Source organism: Lotus japonicus, chromosome 1 (assembly GCF_012489685.1).
Source record: "Lotus japonicus ecotype B-129 chromosome 1, LjGifu_v1.2".
NCBI classification, from domain to species: Eukaryota; Viridiplantae; Streptophyta; class Magnoliopsida; order Fabales; family Fabaceae; genus Lotus; species Lotus japonicus.
In genome coordinates, this window is record NC_080041.1 from 95,383,705 (window position 1) to 95,406,297 (window position 22,593).

The window sequence follows — 22,593 nt, forward strand, 5'->3', positions numbered from 1 at the left end:
AGAATTTGCACAAACTTGAAACATCAAGGGCCAAAAATGCTTTTTAGCCTATTTTTTATTTGAGTTTTCATCCCTTTGTTGTCTAGTTAGTTTGCCATTTGTTGGTTTTTTAGCTGTGTCTCTGTCATATTTTCCACCTGTCTTTGGTGTAATTTTCCCTTTTTGTTGGGGGTGTATTTCTACTTTTTTGGGTGAAGATTTCGATATTGTGGGGTAATATTTTGTAACAATTATTTTTCTAGAATGAATTACTTTCTGACTTGTGCCCGTGGTTTTTATTATCACAATTTGAGGGAAGTTTCTCGCGTTAAAATTTCTTGTGTCTCTATTTTATTTTATTGTCATCTATTGTTGTCACAGATGGAAGTTTAATTATTGGAAGTTATATTTGTTCAGGTTCTCTCAAATGAATATTAGTTTTTCTGCTTTAATTTTCTAGTACCCAACAGGCAAAACTCATACATTGGACGAAACTGGTGCTGACAAAATATGGATAAAGGCCAGGTCTCGATCCTCCAAGACTTGTTCTGGAAAAACATATAAGAAGAGTTAATAACTGATTACAGCATGGTGTGACCTGTATTATAGTAAATGTTTATTCTTCTTGTTGCTTGGAAGAAAAACGTTTCTTATGGAAGAAGTTAGTAGAGTAGAGGAGGGGGTCAGCGGAGCTAGTGTGGTGTATAGCAGGTGATTTTAACGCAGTTAGATCAGCGGAGGAAAGGAGAGGGGTGTCGGAGGTAAACAACCAGAATCTGACAGAGATGACAGAATTTAATCACTTTATTGACAATATGGAGGTGATGGATATTCCAATACAAGGGAGGAGATATACTTGGTTCAGACCAAATGGCCAATCCATGAGCCGCTTAGACAGGTTCTTGGTTTCACAAGGGTGGGCTAGCATTTGGCCACATTGTTGCCAAATTGTTCTAGATAGAGACATTTCTGATCATTGCCCTCTCCTTCTGAGATCGGTAATGCAGAACTGGGGCCCAAAACCTTTTAAGGTTCTAAATTGCTGGTTCCAACATCGCTCTTTTAAGAAGTTTGTAATGGACTCGTGGGCTAAGCTACAAGTTCAAGGTAGAGGAACTTTTATTTTTAAAGAAAAACTGAAGATGCTTAAAACCGACTTGAAGAAGTGGAACGTTGATGTCTTTGGTGATGTGAATGCCTCGAGAAAGGGGTTAGTACAAAGACTAGGCGAACTAGATGCTTTAGCTGAAGAGGTGGGCTTAAGAATTGAGGAGGCTAAGGAAAGACAACAAGTTCAAGCAGAATTCTGGAGAGTATCAAAACTGAATGAATCAATCTTGTGTCAGAAGTCTAGATTGAATTGGCTCAAAGAAGGCGACATGAACACTAAATACTTCCACTCAATAATAAACTGGAAGAGAAAATCGGATTCGTTAGTTGGGCTACTCATGGATGGTAGCTTGGTTGAAGAAGTGCCCATGATTAAGAGAAGGGTAAAAGAGTTCTTTGAAGATAAATACCAAACTCAACCCAATCTCCTAAGGCCTGCTCTTGATGGTGTGATGTTTAGTAGGATATCAGAGGAGGATAATCAACTTTTGTGTGAAGACATATCTGTGGCAGAGATCCGTGAGGCGGTGTGGGATTGTGATGGCAACAAAAGCCCAGGTCCAGATGGCTTTAACTTCAAATTTATTAAGGAATTTTGGGAGATTCTTAAGGAGGATATCCATAGGGCGGTGGAAGATTTCTGGGTGAATGGATCTTGGCCAAAAGGATGCAATGCGTCCTTTCTTGTCTTAATCCCAAAGGTAGCGACACCACAAGGATTACATGAGTTTCGCCCTATTTCTCTCATTGGTTGCTTGGTCAAGATTGTGGCCAAGCTTTTGGCTAAGCGTTTGAAATGTGTGCTACCTAAGGTCATTGATGAGAAACAATCCGCGTTCCTAGGAGGTCGTAGCATGTTGGATGGTGTGGTAGTGGCAAATGAAATTTTCCATGCGACAAAGAAAGGGAGAACACCATCTCTTCTTCTCAAAGTCGATTTTGAAAAGGCCTATGACACGGTGGATTGGGGCTTTCTGAGATATATGATGAGGCGTATGAACTTTTGTGAACGGTGGATCAAGTGGGTTGATGGTTGCTTGTCCTCGGCCTCGGTTTCGGTCTTGGTGAATGGAAGCCCAGGGGATGAATTCAAAATGAGGAGGGGAATCAGACAGGGTGACCCACTAGCACCTTTCCTTTTCTTGATCGTGGCAGAAGGCCTAACGGGTCTTGTAAGGAGGGCTATGGAGCTTAACAAAGTAGTGGGAGTAAAGGTGGGAGAGATTGAGAAGGTTGAAGTGGCAATCCTTCAATTTGCGGATGACACGCTTCTCATGGGGGAAGCATCTCTACAAAACGTTCTCTCATGGAAAAGCATTCTTCGATGCTTTGAGCTTGCTTCGGGCTTAAAGGTCAACTTTTTGAAAACTTGTTGTGTGGGAATTAAAGTACCTAGGGATGAACTAAGAATGTTTGCTGCTATCTTGAATTGTAGAATTGGAAACCTTCCATTTACATATCTTGGCATTCCAATTGGTGGCAATCATAGAAGAGCGGTTTTTTGGCAACCGGTGTTGGACCGATTAAGCAAGAAGTTGTCATCTTGGAAGAAAAAGACCTTGTCTTTCGGTGGAAGGGTGTGCTTAATAAACAGTGTGTTGACGGCAATACCACTCTTTTTCCTATCTTTTTTCCGAATACCTAAGGGTGTTCTGAGGGCTGCAAAGAGGACAATGAGGAATTTCCTTTGGGGCGGTAATGAGACGACATCAAAGATAGCGTGGGTAAAATGGGACACAATATGTAGACCAAAATAGGAGGGTGGTTTGGGGGTAAAGGATTGGGACTCTTTCAACTTAGCACTCTTGGGAAAATGGAGATGGAAGCTTTTGAAGCGAGATAGTGATATTTGCAATAGGATTATTTGGGCATGCTATGGAAATCGAGATGCGACGGTAGGATTAAACTCCGAGAGCAAAGACTCAATTTGGTGGCGTGATCTATTTAAAGCATGCTTCCAACCTGAACCTTATAACTGCTGGTTTGATGCGGGATTGCAGCGGAAGATTGGGTGTGGGAATACGGTAAGATATTGGAAAGATATCTGGTGCGGGAATGAACCACTCAATTCTGGATTCAGGAAGCTCTTTCATCTTTCAACCCAAAAGAATGCCAATGTTAGGGATATGAGTCAATGGGATAATGGACAAGTAACTTGGCTATTCAGATGGAGAAGGAACCTAAGTGAGCGTGAGGCACTGTTGGTGGAGGATCTCAAAAGAACTACTGCGGGTGTGCAATTGCGGAATGGAACCACAGATTCATGGAGATGGGTGCCAGAACAAGGTGGCTTCTTCACAGTGCAATCAGCATACAATCTAATCAAAGGATTTCCTTCTGAGACTTCTGATTCTATCTTCAACCTGCTATGGGGATCTGGAGCTCCATCCAATGTTTGCGTTTTCGGTTGGAGAATGATGCTGGACAGATTGCCAACTAAATCCAACCTGGAGCAGAGAAGAGTAATTTCTGTTGAAACAAATCTGAATTGTGTGTTATGCCAACAGGAGATTGAAACCTCAAACCATCTATTTACAACCTGCTCAATAACCCTTAATCTATGGGCAAAATGTTATCGCTGGCTTGGAGGGATGTCGATGAACCCGGGAAATTGCAGGGACCATTTTTTACAGCATGTTTGGCCCTGTCTCACAACCAAACAGAATGCAACTTATAGGATGATTTGGCTTGCAATGACTTGGTCTCCGTGGATGCAAAGAAATGGTCTAATTTTCAATGGAGGAGAACTGCATTTGGAGGAATTATTTGACAGAGCACAGACCCGCGTGTGGCATTGGTTATCAGGGAGAACCCGTGGCTTTCATTGCTCCTTATACGAATGGATCGCACAACCTATTATATGCATTCAAGCGGTGCACTGATGGAAAATTCTCTGAGTTTGGCGGTGGTTTTTGACATTAAGTGGGGTCTCTTATTTTGGTTGGGTGTTATTTGCCCTGTATATTGTCCTTATCTTTTGCTTAAATCACTCTAGGTGATTTATCTTTCTTTTTGTACGATTGTTACCCATTCTTTTGCTTTTCTTTGTAATTGGGTGGGCACCCCTTGTGCCTTTTAATCATATCATTGCTTATCAAAAAAAAAACTCATTTCCCATCTGACTTCCACACATACTTATCAAGTTTCTATTCCACCATGATCATTATCTGTAACACCTCTCTACCTCGAAGGCTCCTCCGCCATTTGAACACCTAGTGCCACACCCCACCGATCCAGTAGCCAAGGTTTTTAACACTTTCAAATTTTTTATTTGACAGGATGTACAACCTTTGAAATCTAAGTTCTAGTGATCCATTCCCTAACCAATTTTCCGACCAAGAATTTTGTGTCATTACCCTCAAATATTGTTTTTTGAAAGCATAAGACAACATTAAATCTATATCCACACACACACATATAGAGAGATAAGGAGAAGAGTGAATCCATTATTAATGGAAGTGTACCTTCCTTAAACCCTATGGTGTGAAGCCAATCGGTGTCAGTGTTGTGACGACCTTGCTAAGGCTTGAAGGATATTTATGACAAAGCTAGCCAAAAACCCGAGGACGCTGAAGCTTTATGGGAGCGAATTCTAATTTCGTCCTTTTGGGTGATATAATTTTTGTTTACACAATTTTTTTCTAAAATAATTTGTATTAATTTCTTTTTCAAGCAACACTTATGAGATGTTAGCCCATATAATTTACTATTTAACAGGTCAAGAGTGTTGGCACTTAAATTTAACAAAACACTTATTCAATGTTAGAATAGTAGTGTTGCATAAAATACACATTTGCTGGATATTTACATTTTTTGCAACAACACTTTTCACTTGTTGTAAAAAGAAGTTGTCAGAACTATAAAATGTTTGTTGAGATTCCTGAGCTTGAACCATTGTTTATTCCTATCTATTATCTCAGCTTCAACTTTTATATATAAGAAGTGAAGGTTCATATATATCACCTCTAGCTAAATGTAAACTAGGGATGTCCATCGGTCGGGTTCGGGCCCAAAAAGCTCCACCGGCCGAACCCGCATGACACAAAACTAGGCCCGTAACCGACCGTGACATGTTTCGGTTTGGGTCGGTTTCGGGTTGGTCGGGTAACCGACGGGTCGGGCGAGTTCGATCGGGTTTTGCAAAGATCAGTAAGATGAAGAAGATAGAACCCTAATTTGAGTAATTTCATTAAATTTCATTAAACCAAGAACAACATAGAATCGATGTCATATCAGATCCGGAGATACCAACTTACCAAGAACAAGTTTTCCATTGCTTTCCTCATGCGAAAGAGATTGTTCATTTCATCCTTGCGATTTCACATCAGAATCGATTGAGGCAAAATGAAGATGAACAAACTCTTTCGGATCATAGAAGCCTGGAGGATGAAGCGATTTCACATCTTAGAAGAGGCTTAAGGTTTGAGATGTGTGAGGAAAGAAGCCATGCAGTTGCACTGTGGTGGTGGAGTGGCTAGGGTTTGAGATGTGTGAGGAGATTCTGAGATGAGATGTGTGATGGAGATGTCGAAGTGGCGGCTGAGAGGATGAGGAGAAGGGTGGTGGTGGCGAGAAGCTAGGGTTTGGACTTTGGAGAGAAGAAGAAGAGGAGAAGGGTGGTGGCGGCGGGTTTGAGAGAAGAAGAAGGGAATAGTTAAAGTCTGAAAGAGAGAGGAGCCAGATATTAGGTTTAGTTTGGGTTTGGGGATTTGGGCCGTATGCTTCACTTGGGCCGGCTAAAGTTTTTTTTTATATTGGGTTCGGTCGGACTGGGCTCCAAACCGTAACCGACCGAACCAAACCAACTGGAGTCGGTTTTCCCCCTTCCCTCAACCCGCCACCTGACCCGCCCGAACCGTGAAGGCCTTTTTTAGTAGCGGGCCAAAAACTTGTGGACAGCCCTAATGTAAACTTTTATATAAACGACTAATATAATTTTCTATACAAAAGTTATTTTAATTTCTAATTAAATAAATTTTAATGAACACTAACTCATACTGTTATGTTATGTCTCAAATTCTTTGTCATCCTAAGTGGACTTGGCACTATATCTCCGCGTGATTGACTTTGCTTCCAAAAATAAATAAAATATGATCTACTACATACATAATGCATGCATGGTCAAGGTACGCAGAATTTTCGTGCGCGTGGGTGGTGGGCGATCTCATTCCCAGCATACATAAATACGTATGCCGTGTTTGTTTGATTATTAGAGAAAATATGTCGGATCTCTTGCTATATTCCAACGCTACCAAGTTTCTTACTACGAAGCTTCTATTATACTTTTCGTTATTTACCATAAAAAGTAAAAACCAACATTCTTTTTTTTTTTTTTTGAAATTCAACTGAAAGTAGATTAATGGCCAATAGGCAAAGAGTTTAGTACATCTGAATCAACCAAATGAGCAGCGGCCAATGGAACCTCTTCCACCCATACCAAATTGGCATAAGTGTCTGCGTTCCTAGCCAAAAAGTCAGCAACAGTGTTACCTGTGCGACGAACAAAATAAACAGCAACTAAATCAAAAGCAGAAACTAAAGTACGACAATCACTAATAATATAACTCAAGTAGGAACATCCATCCTCATGTTTCCTCCAAGCAGTGAATAACTGTAGGCAATCAGTCTCCAAAGAAATCAGACGGAATCCCAGGTCAATCGCGAGCTGCATAGTCCACCTCATGGCTAGCGCCTCGGCAAGGAGTGGGGAGCTAACAGAAACAGGAAAAGAACACGCCGCTGCCATCACCTCCCCCTCGCTATTCCGCGCCACCATACCCAAACCAGCTAGGCCCCATCACGAAAAGATGCATCAAAGTTGCACTTGATTGTACCTGATTCTGGTCTACTCCATGACGCTGGATGTACCGCCCCGGTTGTAATGCTAGCGTCAACCCGCGCCTCCGCCTGCAAGCTCATAAGTCTCCAGATGATGCTCACCGTGGACGATGCTCGCTGCTGGAAGTGGAGCTTATTCCGAGCCTCCCAAAGAGAATAGATCAATGACTGCACCATCGCCATAGTGTCGTTGTCACCCACCTCAAAGACCCAGCGCCAAAGATCCGCCAAGAACTGAAACCGGTCCACACGCAGGGACAAAGGCGAGGCAAACCAAGCCTGACGGGCAACAGGACAGTGCATGAAGAGATGCCTTGCCGTCTCATTCTCGCCTGCACATAAAATACAGCCTGGATCCACATCAATATGGCGCATGAAAAGCTTCTCCTTGAGTGGCAAATAGCCCAACACCGCTCTCCAAGACGTCTCCTTACACCGTGGTAAGGCCTCAGAGTTCCAGAAATCTTTCCAGAATCCGTGACCAAACGCAGCCGGGGAGGAAGAAGAAGAGGGAGTATCGCGGGATAGCTGCATCCGCAAGAATTTGTACCCTTCCTTGGAGGAATAAATTCCATTTGGGGCAGTAGGCCAAAAGAGCACATCACAGCCTTCATGAATACTCAAAGGAATGGAGAAAATCAATTCTGCTGTAGCTGGACTAAAAACATATTCAATTAAGTCCCTCTTCCAACAATGGTTATCATGATCAATTAAAGATGCCACCTTGGATAGAGCTAACTCATCAAAAAGGTCCTGCCTATAAGCGATAGAAGCTCCACTGGGCACCCAAGTATCAGTCAAAATATTAACCTGTGAACCATCACCAATACGCCACATTCCCCCTCGTTCAAAGACCCAACTGGTCTTCATGATGCTAGTCCATGCATAGCTCGGACGAAACCCTTTTTTAGCCAAACGTAGGTCACAGTTATTGAAATAAACAGCCTTGAAGATGCGAGCCATCAAGCTCTCTGGCCTAGTGTAAATGCGCCACCAATTTTTCCCAACCAAAGCCATATTAAAAGACTTAAAATCACGGAAGCCTAGGCCTCCCTCAAAAAACCAACATTCTTAGATGAAAGGAAATTTTTTTCTCTTCTGTAACTTTAGGTATAATGACGTCATTGATAATTAATTTTGAAAACTTTATCATTGGTTAGGACATTTTAAAACACAAAATAAGATTTTAAATACATACTTTATTCCACATTCAAAAAATAAAAACATACTTTATTCATAATCTCTCATACAATAAAATATAATCCTTTATACTTTAGAGTTATTTTCAAGATATTACAATACTAAAATCCCCAGAAAATGCTAAAAGATATTTACTCGCTTCATGGTCTCAAATGTTTCGAGAAACCCAGAAGCAAAAATATCTTTCAATATTTCGCTCAAATAGGGAAGGGGTATTAGCAAGTCAACGCTTGGAAAAATAGAACTTTCAGCCTAACACTTGCAAAATAAATTCAACGTTTGGATACTTTATGTGGTCATTGTGTTTTTTTTCTTTTTTAAACGAATATGGCAATTATTGTGGGTAGTGGCACATAGTGAGGTTGGATTTTAGGCTTCAATTGAAAATCTTTTCTAACCATTTTAATTATCTCCATTTGAGAGGATTGTTATAAGTTAGTTTAGTAATTAAATGAATTTTGTTTTAAAAAAAAATTTGCTGTTCGCTTTCTCATGAATCAATCATCCCAAAAGTGGAAGTTAAGGGACACATAAATGGTTATATTTCTAACACTTCAATTATGCAAGAGCCTCACTTAAGATTGAAAGCGTGAATAATCCACAACACCACAATCTCACTTACCATGATCAAACTTATGCTATGTTTGGTTGGGTGGAAAGAAAGGAGAGGGAAAGAAAACACGGAAACCGATGCATGAATTTATACTAAGGTTTCCGTGTTTTCTTTCCCTCCCCTTTCTTTCCACCCAACCAAACAAAGTCTTAGATTACTTTGTCATGAAGACTCTTATATCATGTCATTAACCAATTATCTCAAAAGCTTTAGCAATTGGATAACAGACACATAAATTGTTAAATTTCTAAAAAGCTTCATCTTTTTTTCTTACAATCAGTAAATATTAATTACGTTGTACAATTTATTTTAAGGCTTAAATATGTTTTTGGTCCCTCTAAAGTTGTTTTAAAACACCCCTAAATAAAAAAATAACACCGAAGTTTCAGCTCCTGTCGCCTCCTTCCATCCTTTAGAGTGAACTAAAAGTGTTTTCCATCAAATAATATCGAGGTTTCAGCTCCTGCCGTCACCTCTAAAGTTAGGGTTCTTTGGTTTAGGCCCCTCTAGGTAGTTCTATAGGTTAATCATGAACCATGTTTTTATAAATACTTTCCCTGTGTCTATTATAAATCATTTTTACCAATTCTTTTAGAAATAAAGAAGTAATTAAAATTAGTTAGTAGCAATAAATTTTAACACATTTATTAGGAAAAAACATTTGTTATGGGAAATATATTTACTTTAATATGATCGATCTTAGAGTATTAGAGAATTAGTCTCAAGACATGATTGGAGTTCAATTTTTGTGTGTGCAAAAGCAAGTTAACAACTAATATTCCACTAGGACGTGGATGTTTTGGGGTTTAACATATGATTACTTGTGCCTGGCGTACAAAGCCTTAATAGAAAAATCACGACATGCAGAAAAATTCAAACAAGTGTTCATTAGCTGCACATATTGACCAGAGAAAAACTCAAACTATACCTTCTATATATAATGCAATACATTTCACGACTTCATAGCAACAAGCTATATAGCAACTAATCATAAGCCTCTCTCTCTCTCTCCTTCCAATTTCTTCTAAAATTAAGTGTAGAACAATTCCCATTACCACCATGGCTGAGCCTAGTTCAGTCTCTAAGACCTTTCCAACCTTGAAACTTCGCTTCTTCTTCTTCATATTCTTATGCTTTAATATTGGTATAGCCTCAGCTCAATTATCCTCTGATTTTTACTCCACTACATGTCCGAACGTGCTTTCAACCATTAAGACAGAAGTAGACACTGCTGTCAACAATGAGGCTCGCATGGGAGCTTCCCTGCTCCGTCTTCATTTCCATGATTGCTTCGTCCAAGCAAGTCAACATCCCCTTATTTCTTATTTTCATATCTTGTTCATGCATTTCTCAGAATCCGGTTGATTTACCGTTAAGAAGTATAAAAACAAAAAAATATCAAATTCTCTAACACTTTTTTGTTGAAATATAATAACAATAAAATATATCTTGCTACTTCAAAAAAAAATGCTTGGAGATGTGTAATTATTTACTGTATTCTTACAGTAAACTAAATGTGTTCTCAATATATTCGTATTCTTTGTGTTTAGTAGCTGAACATAATGAAAGTGCTATGCAAGTACAACAACAACAGCAAAAGAAAAATGAAAGTCACGATGCACAGAAGTTGAAAATTCGTAACTCATTTTGTAGACATGATAATAACCTAAGTGTTTTACGACTTCTGATAAATTTATACAGATGTTTCTCTTCCATTTCATTTTTATTATTTTTATCTTTTTAGCTCTCGTTTCTTTTTCATCATATCTCTCATTTATCTCTATTTTATTCTTCCATCTCTCTCTGAAAGTGGAGGTGTATAAAGTGTAAACAAAGTAATTTTTTTTCAAATTAATGAAAAGTCTCTTATTGACTAATTAAGCATATTTTTTGAGTTTTCTTATGGCATAAGTATCTAAAAAGTGTATGCATGGTTAAACTGTTAAAATAGTTTATTCTAAGCTTATTTTAATAAATTTATCAAACTTTTATAAGTTAGGTTTTGTCTATGTAATGTGTATCAAGAAAATTTGGCTCACATGATAAAATCTCTTATCTGCAAATCTTTTTAACACATAATGAGCGTGTTGTGAATAACATGTACTAAATAATTATTTTCATCAGCTAATTTTTTTTTGATAAAGAAGTTTATAGAAATCGATCTCTAGTGCATGTCCTCAACTCTTTTTCTTGAGCTATCCTTCTAGATAGCATCAACTAAATATTACTGCATAGGAAAAATAGTCATAAAAGAAATGGAAAAGTTTCTAACATTGGTTGCTTATATGAATTCTTATAAATATTAAAATAAATTATTTATCTAAACCCATCCTAAATATTGTTTAAAAGAATTAATATTTAACCATCTATATATGTTGAACGCTTCTTCTATTTTCCACCAGCATTTGTTCCAGTGGCTAACCTTTTATTATTATTTTTTTTACTTATTTATTTATTGTTAAAGACTTGGCAAACATGACCAAAAAACATGCGTGTATTTCTTTCTTTAGGAGGTTTCTTTAGTTGAAAAAGACAACTAAATCCAATCATATCACAAATTGATTCTAATTTTATTTCCCCCTATATGTTGTCTTTGATTTCAGGGATGTGATGCATCAATACTGTTGGATGACACATCGAATTTCACAGGTGAGAAGACAGCTGGTCCCAATGCTAATTCAGTGAGAGGCTATGATGTAATAGACACCATCAAGTCTAAAGTGGAGAGCTTGTGCCCTGGTGTTGTCTCTTGTGCTGATATCGTTGCTGTAGCTGCTAGAGACTCAGTTGTAGCTGTAAGTAAATATATATTTCAAAAAGCATATTGTAGAGAGTGAATTGTCAAATGAGCAACACCCATTAATACTTTTAGGAACTAATTTTATCGTTCAATCATTGTATAATAGAATAAAACCTTTGAGTTAATTACTAATATTGGACAATTTTCTCGCAGCTTGGAGGAACTAGTTGGACAGTGCAATTGGGCAGAAGAGATTCAACCACAGCAAGTTTAAGTTCTGCAAACTCAGATTTGCCTCGTCCAACTTCGAGTTTAAGTGAACTTATCTCTGATTTCTCTAACAAAGACTTCACTGCCAAAGAAATGGTTGCTCTATCAGGTAGCAAGCTAGATGCATTTAAAAAATAAACACCATTATATACCGGACATATATATATATATAATTATGTATTAAGTTACCACAACTAGAGATAATATTGCTAATATTTAAAAGTGCTCATAAAATGTAGGATTATCAACTTAAACTGAATTTCTGTAGGCCTTGACCGAAATTCTTAAGATTCTATTAGAGTCTATCAGGATTCAGGAATTCGATAATGCATTCACTAGTGGATATCATTAGAGTACTTCTCAATGATCAAATATTATAAATTGATTACCTATATGGCAATATGCAATTAACTTTTACATGTAAAATCTATTTCAGGGTCTCACACAATTGGACAAGGTAGGTGCACAAGCTTCAGAACAAGGATATACAACGACACCAACATAAACTCCACCTTTGCGACATCATTGCAAGCAAATTGTCCTAGCACGGGTGGTGACGACAATTTGTCCCCTATTGACACAACCAGTGAAAATAGCTTCGACAACTCTTACTTCAAGAACTTGCAGAGCCAAAAGGGTCTCTTCCACTCAGATCAAGAGCTCTTCAATGGAGGATCCACAGACTCTGATGTGAATGGTTATAGCAGTGATTCTGCGAGTTTCTTGACCGACTTCGCCAATGCCATGGTTAAAATGGGGAACCTCAGCCCCCTCACTGGTTCTAGCGGCCAGATTAGGAATGACTGCAAGAAAGTCAACTGAAATATATATTTTGGCCCTTTGAAACATATTATAGTGCAAATTAAGGGCTTGATCTCTATTGCATTTTGCAGTGTATTGTTTCTTTTTGTAAGCCAAAAAATCAGTGTATTGTAATGCAAATTTAAATTATTAATATGGATCAGTTTGGAGTAGTTGTTTTTTTTAACCACAAATATCATAAGGCAATCTTATTCGAGTTGAGTGAGATTTCTATAAAAGCAGATAACCCTAGATCTCGCCAAAGGGAAGTTGAGAGAGAAGATTGAGAGAGAGAAGGTTAGAGAGAAGCAATTCAGAACTATTGTATCTATATAGTAAAAATCAATGGCATGATATATCATAAAGAGAAATGAAGGGTAGAGGGTCATGAGTTATTAAGTAAACATAATTAATTAACAAAAGAGTGTGGTTATGTAGTACGACAACGAAATTTACGAACAGTATAAATTTATACAAAAGCAGGGGAGGTTTTAGATTGAAAAAATCATAAGAGGAGTAAACCAAAGGCGTCCGGTGGTTTCGTATATCTCAAAAGGCGTTAGCTACACCCACACATGCACATATGAAAAACGTAGTGTTCAAGTGTGCTGAACAACTGTTAGATCTCTTAGACCGTGTTAAAGATGGTAATATTCAGGATATTATGGAAGTGGTTTGCAATTTGCCCACTGACCACTGTTGATGGTGATGAAGATGCAGGAAAAGTTCAGTCAAGAAATTAAGGAGGAGTCAAGAGCTTAGTATATTCAAATGATTAACTTCATAGTCAAGAGCTTGAATTGGGTTTTTTATATCCACGAAATTTTAATTCCTCACCAACATTTCATATCCATGAATTGGGATGTAGACTTCTTCTAGTTCTTTGTTTGATTTTCCTCAACTAATTAAGAGTGATACTAATATTATCATTACACATTTTAAGGAAGGTGAAAATGACGCAAGATAAAAAAATGTAGTTGAATATTTAAATAAAAAGGTACGCTGTAAAGTCTGTATAAAAATATATATCAACGTGCCGTCAAGTCGTGGCTTCTTATGATTATTACAATATAATAATATATAAGAGAAATTCTAACATAACCGACCTTAGCTCAGTTGGTAGAGCGGAGGACTGTAGTTGGAATTATTCCTAATAGATATCCTTAGGTCACTGGTTCGAATCCGGTAGGTCGGATTTTTTTATTCTTTTTGTTTCTAGTCTAGTTATCCTCGTCGGTAACAAATTTCACTCGTCATGTCCAATTTATATTGTATGTAACAGTTTTTTTTTTCTATCTCATTTGACAGTGCAATTTTCATTTGTGTTTCGGACAGTTATCCTCGCCCCTACCACTAAGATCCAATTAATGAAAGCTTATTTTGAGGAGTATCTGACGGATTTTATGCCCCATCTTACCACGGATATAGTTCTTTTGTGGCTAATTAATGAATGTTTATTTTGACCGTAATAAAATTCCAGTTGCATAGCTATAATGCTTTTTAGTATAAGGACCGATATTATCAATCCTGATACCGCATTCAAATTTCAGAAAGTGAAAAAGTAAATGTGTTCCAGATTTTAAACATGGATATTCTGGGAAATTACTTGGTGTTGGTGTGGTGAGTTTTGGGATATGAGTAGTGTATGTATCAACTCCCTTAGTTTTTTTGGTATGTCTCCACATAATCCAGTTTTTGGTCCCCAACTTTTGTCATAAATATGGCTTTAGTCCCTCGTCGGAGTAAAGGTGGGGATTGGTCCCCAGTTTTTGGCAAAATAATTGACTTTGGTCCTTCCGGTCGGTTGGGTCAACGCCGGAACGCCGGAGCTCCGGGAGCTGACGTGGCTTTTGCCACGTCAATTAATGAGTCTCGCTGGATTTTATTTTTCCTTTTTCATTAAAAAATAAAAATATTAAGACACACTAATTAAACACCCTAAATTAATAAAAAAATAATTAAAAAACAAAACTCTAGAAAATGATGAATGTTCATCTTCTTCAAAAACTTTTATCCTCATCTTCATCATTTTACCCAGAAAACACAGATTAATCAGGTTCTTCATTTTCCCCAAACATCCTGCCACCATCGTCTTCAAATTATTTCTAGAACATTCATTCTCCAAACATCACAATCTTTTTATTTAAATTATTTCTAAAACATTCATCCTCTAGAAAGGGGGTGGTTGCGGTGGTCTTGGATCTGTAGGTTCGATGGAGGTTGATGGGTCCGAATGAAGGGGGAAATCGTGACGTGGAGGGGAGAAGAGTGTGGTGGCTATTGGTGGCTTCTTCCTCAGATCTGCATTTTGGGAGTGGTGGTGAGTTTTCTGGGTTGTTGATTTTGGGTTTTATTGGGTGATTTTGGGGGTGGTGGTTTTTCTGGAAGAGTGTATGTACTTCAAGAATTCTGAATCAAGGCTGTAAATGAATTCTGAATCAGCTTGCTAATAACTTACCATGAGCCAGTGCTTAGGTTTGTTGTGAGAAAATGTTGTGAGAAAACGCATATGAATGATGAAAAGGGATGATGAAAGGGTTTAATAAAGTGATTGAATCTGGATTTAAATTAGAGATTTTGTCTGGTTCAGATTTAGTAGTAATTTAAGGAATTGTTAATTAGGGATTAGATTTTGTTAATTAGGGATTTAAGAATTAATGTTGTTATGGGTTTCTTAATTTTTTTAAATGAAAAAGAAAAGAAAAAAGCCAACTGGACTCATTAATTGACGTGGCAAGGCCACATCAGCTCCCGGAGCTCCGGCGTTGACCTAGCCGGCCGGAAGGACCAAAGCCAATCATTTTGCAAAAAACTGGGGACGAATCCCCACCTTTACTCCGGCGAGGGACTAAAGCCATATTTATGGCAAAGGTTGAGGACCAAAAACTTGATTAAGCCTTTAAACAAATACTCAACAACTAGAATAGTAAATATTCAAATCAGATTATCAGGTTCGCCTGCTCACACGTTAAACAAGTGGGGAAAAAATATCCACTCACCACTATCAACGAGAAAAGTATTGGGGGAACAAAACATACGAATAGTAAATATTCATATTTTGAACTTCAACACTTTTTTTGACCTTGGAGGAGAAGCCGCTAATGTGGTAGTTACACTTCCTCGACTAGCACACTGTTGAGCTCAGTTTTTTCTGATTTTTAACCAATAATAAAGATACTAGACACACTGCTCTTTGAACTCTCATAAATGACAAGTGGAGATAGAGAGAAGAGGTTAAGAAAAAATACCAAAAAACAGAGAATAACTTAACTTAAAGAATAGAGAACTCTCACAAATGAGAGGAAGAGTTTCTCTAAAATGGTATCCTATGAGTACTTACCAGTTTTCTGGGTGAAACTCCTTTTTGTAAAAGGAAGGCTTTGAAGTTTTGGGTAGACATAAAAGCAAGGCTATAAGTAACACTATATATTGATATATCCAGGAAAGGTCCTCAGTATAAACTTGCATATGGTCTCCTTAAACCAGTATCCTAGCTTCGCTTCTATAGTTTGAACTCTCAGCTAATTCAATCACCGTATCTAGGAGAAATGATAGAGCGTCACAGCGCATGCTCGTGTATTGTTACTAATGTAGCAACAAAATTTCATCCCCTTTTCCCCAATCCTTTCCCATTAAACATGTGGAATAAAGGATTCAAAAACTCAAAAATGGATTAAGCAAAATGGGGAAGATAAAACTCACTATTGATGAGATGTAAGACTGGGTCAAATCACACCCAACCAACTTTCTGAACGCTATGGACGAAGATAACGTGCTCGATTCCTAAACTATGAGACATGAATTAAGGCTATGTTTGGCATGTTTAGCTGATAAGCTAGCTGAAAGCTGAAAAGCTAGCTGAAAGCTTATAAGCTAGCTGATAGCTGAAAGCTGATAAGCTAGCTGAAAGCTGAAAAGCTACGTGATTGAAACAAAAGTGTTTGGTAGAACTAGCTGTTAAACAAGCTGAAATTGTAAAATGACATAAAATGACATACTTGTATAATTATTTTTATATTTAACATTACTTTATTTTCACATTAATATCAATATAATATTAATATTAAAATTATTATCACTTTAAATATTTTTATTAGCTACAGTTATATATCATCTTAAAAATATAATATTTATTTTTATTAATATAATATTTATAATACTTGTGGTGCGCAGCGGTGTGACGGGAATAGTGGCGGAAACTGCATACGTAAGTGTGAGGGGAAAATAAGTTTAGTGTTTTTATAAATATATAAGGGTAATGGTAGAATTTTAATAAAATAATAAGGATAAAAATGAGAATAAATTTAATAAGCTATAAGCTTTAAGCTATAAGCTACCTGAGATAGCTTATAGCTTAAAGCTTTAAGCTACTAAAATAAGCTCCTTCACCAAACACTTATGAAGAGCTTTTAAGCTAGTCAAATAAGTTTTAAGCTAGTCAAATAAGCTATAAGCTAGCTGAAATGACATGCCAAACATAGCCTAAGATCATGACACGCGAGGGAATTTCAACCTCAATTCTCCAAAGCGCAAATAGGCGTCAAAATGGGACACCTCTCGTTACCTGCTTCAAAGGCATGCATCAACATGTATTCATATCGATGCTATTACATAGTAAACATCAATCTTCCTCCATAAAGAAGAAAGGAAGGTGCAATATTCTAAACTCTTCCCCCAAAAAAAGGGAGGCTATTTCCCTCGATAACATTTGTGTTTATCAAGTCTCTGTACCATGTCACTACTGTCTATTTAACCAAAATGACTTTGCATCCGAGGTTGGATGCACACCGACATCATGGGGCCTTGAAACAGATGATGACTTCCCAACGCTTTCCACAGAACCATGTACAGGCCATTCATTTCTGCAATGTAAAAAATATCACAAGCTGTTAAACTACGACTGAAGACATCTGAGTTTTTTAAAGGGGGGAATATATGTAAGATAATAAAGATGAACAAATCAGCATATGATAATAAAGATGAGTCCACACAATCATTTAACTTGAACAAAATTCATTTTTACTGAATGAAACAGCATAAAAAATTACTATTACGAGCTGAATCCAATGATTTCTTTGGATACATTATACCTATTTGAAAATAGTCTATACCACAGGTTTCTATTTCAATTGAACATGTAACATTTACATTGTGTATGTTAAATATATGGTCCATGGAAACAGAAAAACCAAACAACATAGGCAAATCTTTATATATGACATAAAATTATATCAGCCCATGTAGAAAGCATCTATTTGAATTCACTTCAGCACTGAAACAGCATAAAAAATGATTATTAGGAGCTGAATCCAATGATTTCTTTGGTTACATTATACCTATTTGAAAATAATCTACACCACAGGTTTCTATTTCAATTGAACACGTAACATTACATTTTGTATGTATAAATATATGGTCCATGGAAACAGAGATGCCAAACAACATAGGAAAATCTTTATATATGCCATAAAATCATATCAGCCCATGTAGAAAGCATCTATTTGAATTCACTTCAGCACTGATCCCTCTTCAATTTTCTGTTCCTGATCCTGATTCTTATCTGAAGAAACACCGGCTGTGATAGTTTTTAATATATACCTTGCCAATCAGTACAATTTATCACTTCCTAGACATGCCTTTGTCATTTTACATTATATGTCTCTTTTTCCCATTATATTATATAGTATATAATTAGTGAAACAGTGAAACTATTACCAACAAGCATCAAAAGCACTTCACCCATTTTAAAAGGAGTTAACATAAATTTGCGAGCTACATTTCCACCTGGCGTGTGAGTCTAACTTTTCCTCTATAAACAAGCTTTCAGTTCAGAAATGTCTAGGTTATGGACTGGTGGTTTTTAAGTATCTACATTTTCGATTGACTGATTTCAGCCTTGTAGCAACCCATAACTCCAGACATATATGCATGCATCAGAATTATTATTTTTTTGCAAGAGTGCATCAGAATTTTTATAAACATGTCAGATGTAAATGAAATACAAATATAACATGTAGAATATTATAAGTCATTGATTGTAGATAAAAAGAGAAACAAAGTGCATTCATATCACAGTTCCATCACCTGTTATAAATGTACCACTAAATAATTTTACCACTGAAACAAAAAAAAAAATCCCCTCTAACAAGCACATTATCAATCAATACTCAAGCTCCATGATTCATTTGAGAAAAAAATGGGGATATTGTTTTCTAATCTGTTGGTTAAAGAAATTCATCAATCTAAAATGTTCCAACAACTCAGACCCATATACAGCACGCATTTGCTATACAATATAGGAAAAATTTAAACCAAACAGTAATTTACTCACTTGGGCAAAATTTTAGCTGGAGAAAACTCATGCACACGACTGCTAGCAGATCCACTTGGACTCCTGTATATCATTTCATTCTGAGCACTCTCCTGAGCTTTAAGGCAACTAGACAACTGTGGGAAGAAAGTACTCTGTTGTAACCAAGGCTCATAACCACTTGAACAAGTAATAGGGCTGATGGTCCCGCCACTCTTACGACCATTAGGAAGGAAAATATTTTGTGGAGAATGAGTACTAGAAATTATGCTATTGTCTTCGTCAAAAACAGAAGCAATAGTCTTCTGAGGTGATGGAAGTACAGAGTCAACATAGTTGGGTAAGTTCCTTTGTGAAGATAAAAGCCAGCTTCCTGAGCCACCAACCAAGCCTAAACTTTCCTGAACAAGTGGTGATGAACTCCACATCTGCCATGTTCCCTTCTCATTTGCAGACACACCATCCATAGGAAATGCATGCGTGTCTTGGGCCTGGGGAGTACTTTGAAACTGATTAGAATAGCTATGCTTTTCTCGTGACAATGGGGACTCAATTGGAGATGGCTTATGGACATCAGAACCAATGGATGGGTTATTTGAAGAGTGAGGAAAGCCACTTCCCAAGTCCAACTGAAAATTATCAAGTGACTCAAAAACAGGACCAAGCAAAGATACCGGGTCTGGAACATAACAGGGATCTTCAAAAAGCTCTTGCTCTTCATGTCTAAAGTCATGTGATGGATTTTTAACTGGAGAAAATAGGGGTTCAATGGCAGGAGTAAAACCTAGACTACAACTGGTTGATCCATTTGGAAAAGCAGAAACATTAAATGGTGATTGAAGTCCAAATTGAATTGGATTATTAAATGACTCTGTGAACGGTAACTGGCCAGATAAAGGAGGGCTTTTGGCTTCTTGACTTTTGGAATTTGGTCTGCATATTACATTAGAACTTGAGGATTTCGGAACAGATGATGAACGAGTAAATAACTGCTGCCATGACTTTTTAGGTTCAGTCCATGCCTGTGGTGGTTCTGGGAGAACCTGCAGGGAACAGTCTTAATGGTAAAGTTGTTTTCTTCACAAAATTTGTTAAGCACTTCCTAAGATTACTGTAGATAACAAGCAATTATATTAACTAAGCATCTTATAATTTTCATAAATTTCAAATACTGAAAGTTTATAATGTGACAGAGAACCAGGAAGTAATGGAGACATTTGGATATAATGCTAGTCTAAGAAAATAGAAATTAGTATTTCTAAATCCTATATCAATCAACCTTCAATAAAGCCAGAAAAACAGTACTATAAAATAAAAGTCATAGACAAAGGGACAGAGAGCATGATAACTTACTGAGTGAATAGTATTCCTATCATCTCCATTTAAATTGGATTTAGCCATCGGAAGATCAGGAGGACATGTACCTCTCCTGCTAGCAGCAGTATGAACATGATCTACAGAACTGTTCAACTTGCTTTCTTTCACCACAGTGGTGGGAACATTAGCACCTCTTCCAAAACCAAATGCTTTTGAAGAAGACAAAATGGTGCCCCGCATACGATCCAGGTACCTTGTTCCACTACTTCCTCGGTTATAACTGTTTGTAGCAACATTTTTACCATGTGCATTGTTTGTACTCTGTCCCTTGCCACTCTCTGACCCAGATTTCTGATACTCTCTACGATCAGTTTCACTCTTTTCACCCTTCTTGTCGAAGTCCCGCTTTCTTTCACCTTCCTTGCCAGCTTTTTTTTCAAGTTCTTCTACATCAGAGTTGCTCTTACTAGACCCCTTGTCTTTGTCTCTTCTTTTTTCCTGGCGCTTCTTTGCAGCTTCCTTCTTACTGTCCTTCTCCTTGCTGGGATGTAATGATTTACTGCGATCTCTTTCAGCTTCCATTTTCTCATCTCTCAGTCTCCTGCGCTCTTCCACTAACCTAGCAACCTCTTCCCTCTGTTTCCTCTCTTCCTCCTCTAAAAGTTCTTTCTCTATTCTAGCTTGTCTTTTCTCCTCAGCCTTCCTGCGTGCTTTTTCCCCTCTACTTTCATTGAGGCTCACCCCATCCTCACTCTGTTTTGCTAACAGTGCTCTATGTTCAGCATCAGATAAACTTCCTTCCCTTGAACTGATTCTACAAGCCTTTCTCCAAAGCCATCTAATGCTCAAAAAAAAATATGTCAAAAGGTTGCAAACAAAAACCAAAAGACTGGAATAAGACCTCTCTGTCAAACAATGCTCATCTCCTCTGAAAATACCAGCATTCCCATTCATCCTCCACTTGCTAGGATTACCAAGAATAGACCCGCCAACCCAATTGCTGTTTTCCAACCATTCCTGACTGCACATCCACCCATTTTCACACCAAACCTTGCTATTCAATATCTTGCCACTTTTCCCAACCAAGTCCTTAACTATACCAGAATTCGAAATCGGCACGGGCAGGTCCAAAACAGGTCTCTTCGAGACATGCCCGCAATACGAACACATAAAGCGACCCCCTCCGGGATTCTGATCCTTGTAGGGATTCAAGCAGTTGCGGCACCTCCTAGTAGCTGTCTTCCTAAGCTTCTGCATTTCAATAGCCTCAAACCTCTTCCTCTCCCTAATCCTAGCATTCCTCCGTGCCCGCCAAGCAGACAGCTGAGGCATCAAAATCTCATACCAAAAGAGAGTCCCCAGCAACACAAGAACACACCCCAAACGAGGCGAAGTAATCTCAAACCTAAAAGCCGGCGGCAGCAGCTGAGAAAGCGCCCAAAGACCAATTAACGGAACAACCAACCAAGGCAGCATTGTAGCAACCCGGCGAGAGCACTTCTGAATCACACACAGTATACACATTATCCTAAAACCAAAACCCTAGGAATAATCCAAGTCCCTAATCCAAGTATCAATTCTTTTTCAAGAAAAACCCTAACCCTATTTAAACTTTCACCCTCCACCTCCAACTCAATACCCAACAACGAAGTTACACGCAGATACTTCAAAACCCTAAAATTTCAACCAGAAAAAGGAAAAGAATCAGAACCCTTCACGGAAAATTGGGGAAAATGAAAACCCTAAGTTCGGTAGCTAAAAGAGCTCCAACTATGGCGATTGAAGCATCAATAGAAAGGGAAGAAGAAGAATCGTTAATGGAGAACTTACAGAAACGGTGTTCATTGTGGACTCGGAGTGAGAAACACGTGAACGAGTTCGGAGCTTGACTCGTCCGATTCGGGTCGGTGCCAAGATTGTGGGTGGGTCTGTTGTGTCTGTGTGTGTGTTGTGAAGAAATAAAGAGAAAGAAAGTATGCAAAACGATAAAGAAGAGAAAGAAGAAGAACAGGGTAAAAGTAAACCGGGGTGGAGGGTGCGTTGGACCGGTGGCTGGCTGAGAACCCAATTTGAAAACTAATTTTAATAGTCAAAATCAATTCTTGAAATAAAAAAGTTGTGTGTGCTAGGTAGAATTGATTTTTAAGAAAAATAAAATGATGATATAATAATGAGTTTATACTTGACTGGGCGTGATATCTCACAATTAATTATGTTCAGCACGCCAGAAAGTAAATTGTTTTGTTAGCTTCCTTCATAAGTTTTTTGGGCGAGTCCAAAGTATCTGAGTATCCATCGTCGATAATAATGATTAATCACCTCATTGGGGTGATGTTATTAAGCAGTAAACGGTTAACCACAATATACGTTTCATCTCCATAGGTAAGATTGAATTTCTAACATCATGGTAAAGAG

At 37.8% G+C, this 22,593-nt stretch overlaps 2 protein-coding genes and 1 non-coding gene across 3 annotated transcripts; 2 read left to right on the forward strand and 1 right to left on the reverse strand.

Annotated features, from left to right (window-relative positions):
* Window positions 1-9,720: 9,720 nt before the first annotated feature.
* Window positions 9,721-12,724, forward strand: LOC130728051 (cationic peroxidase 1-like). Its single transcript, XM_057579379.1, has 4 exons — window positions 9,721-10,039; window positions 11,344-11,535; window positions 11,694-11,859; window positions 12,187-12,724. The coding sequence occupies exons 1-4, from the start codon at window positions 9,800-9,802 to the stop codon at window positions 12,570-12,572; spliced, it is 984 nt and encodes a 327-aa protein (XP_057435362.1). The 5' UTR covers window positions 9,721-9,799; the 3' UTR covers window positions 12,573-12,724.
* Window positions 12,725-13,652: 928 nt separating this feature from the next.
* Window positions 13,653-13,746, forward strand: TRNAY-GUA (transfer RNA tyrosine (anticodon GUA)). Its single transcript has 2 exons — window positions 13,653-13,689; window positions 13,711-13,746. It is a non-coding gene; the product is annotated as a tRNA-Tyr (tRNA).
* Window positions 13,747-17,087: 3,341 nt separating this feature from the next.
* Window positions 17,088-22,197, reverse strand: LOC130728048 (uncharacterized). The gene is made up of 4 exons (XM_057579375.1): window positions 22,009-22,197; window positions 20,215-21,852; window positions 18,883-19,904; window positions 17,088-17,413 (listed from the first exon to the last, which is right to left on the reverse strand). Exons 2-4 carry the CDS (start codon window positions 21,700-21,702, stop codon window positions 17,290-17,292), a joined length of 2,634 nt encoding a protein of 877 aa, XP_057435358.1. The 5' UTR covers window positions 21,703-21,852; window positions 22,009-22,197; the 3' UTR covers window positions 17,088-17,289.
* Window positions 22,198-22,593: the final 396 nt, after the last annotated feature.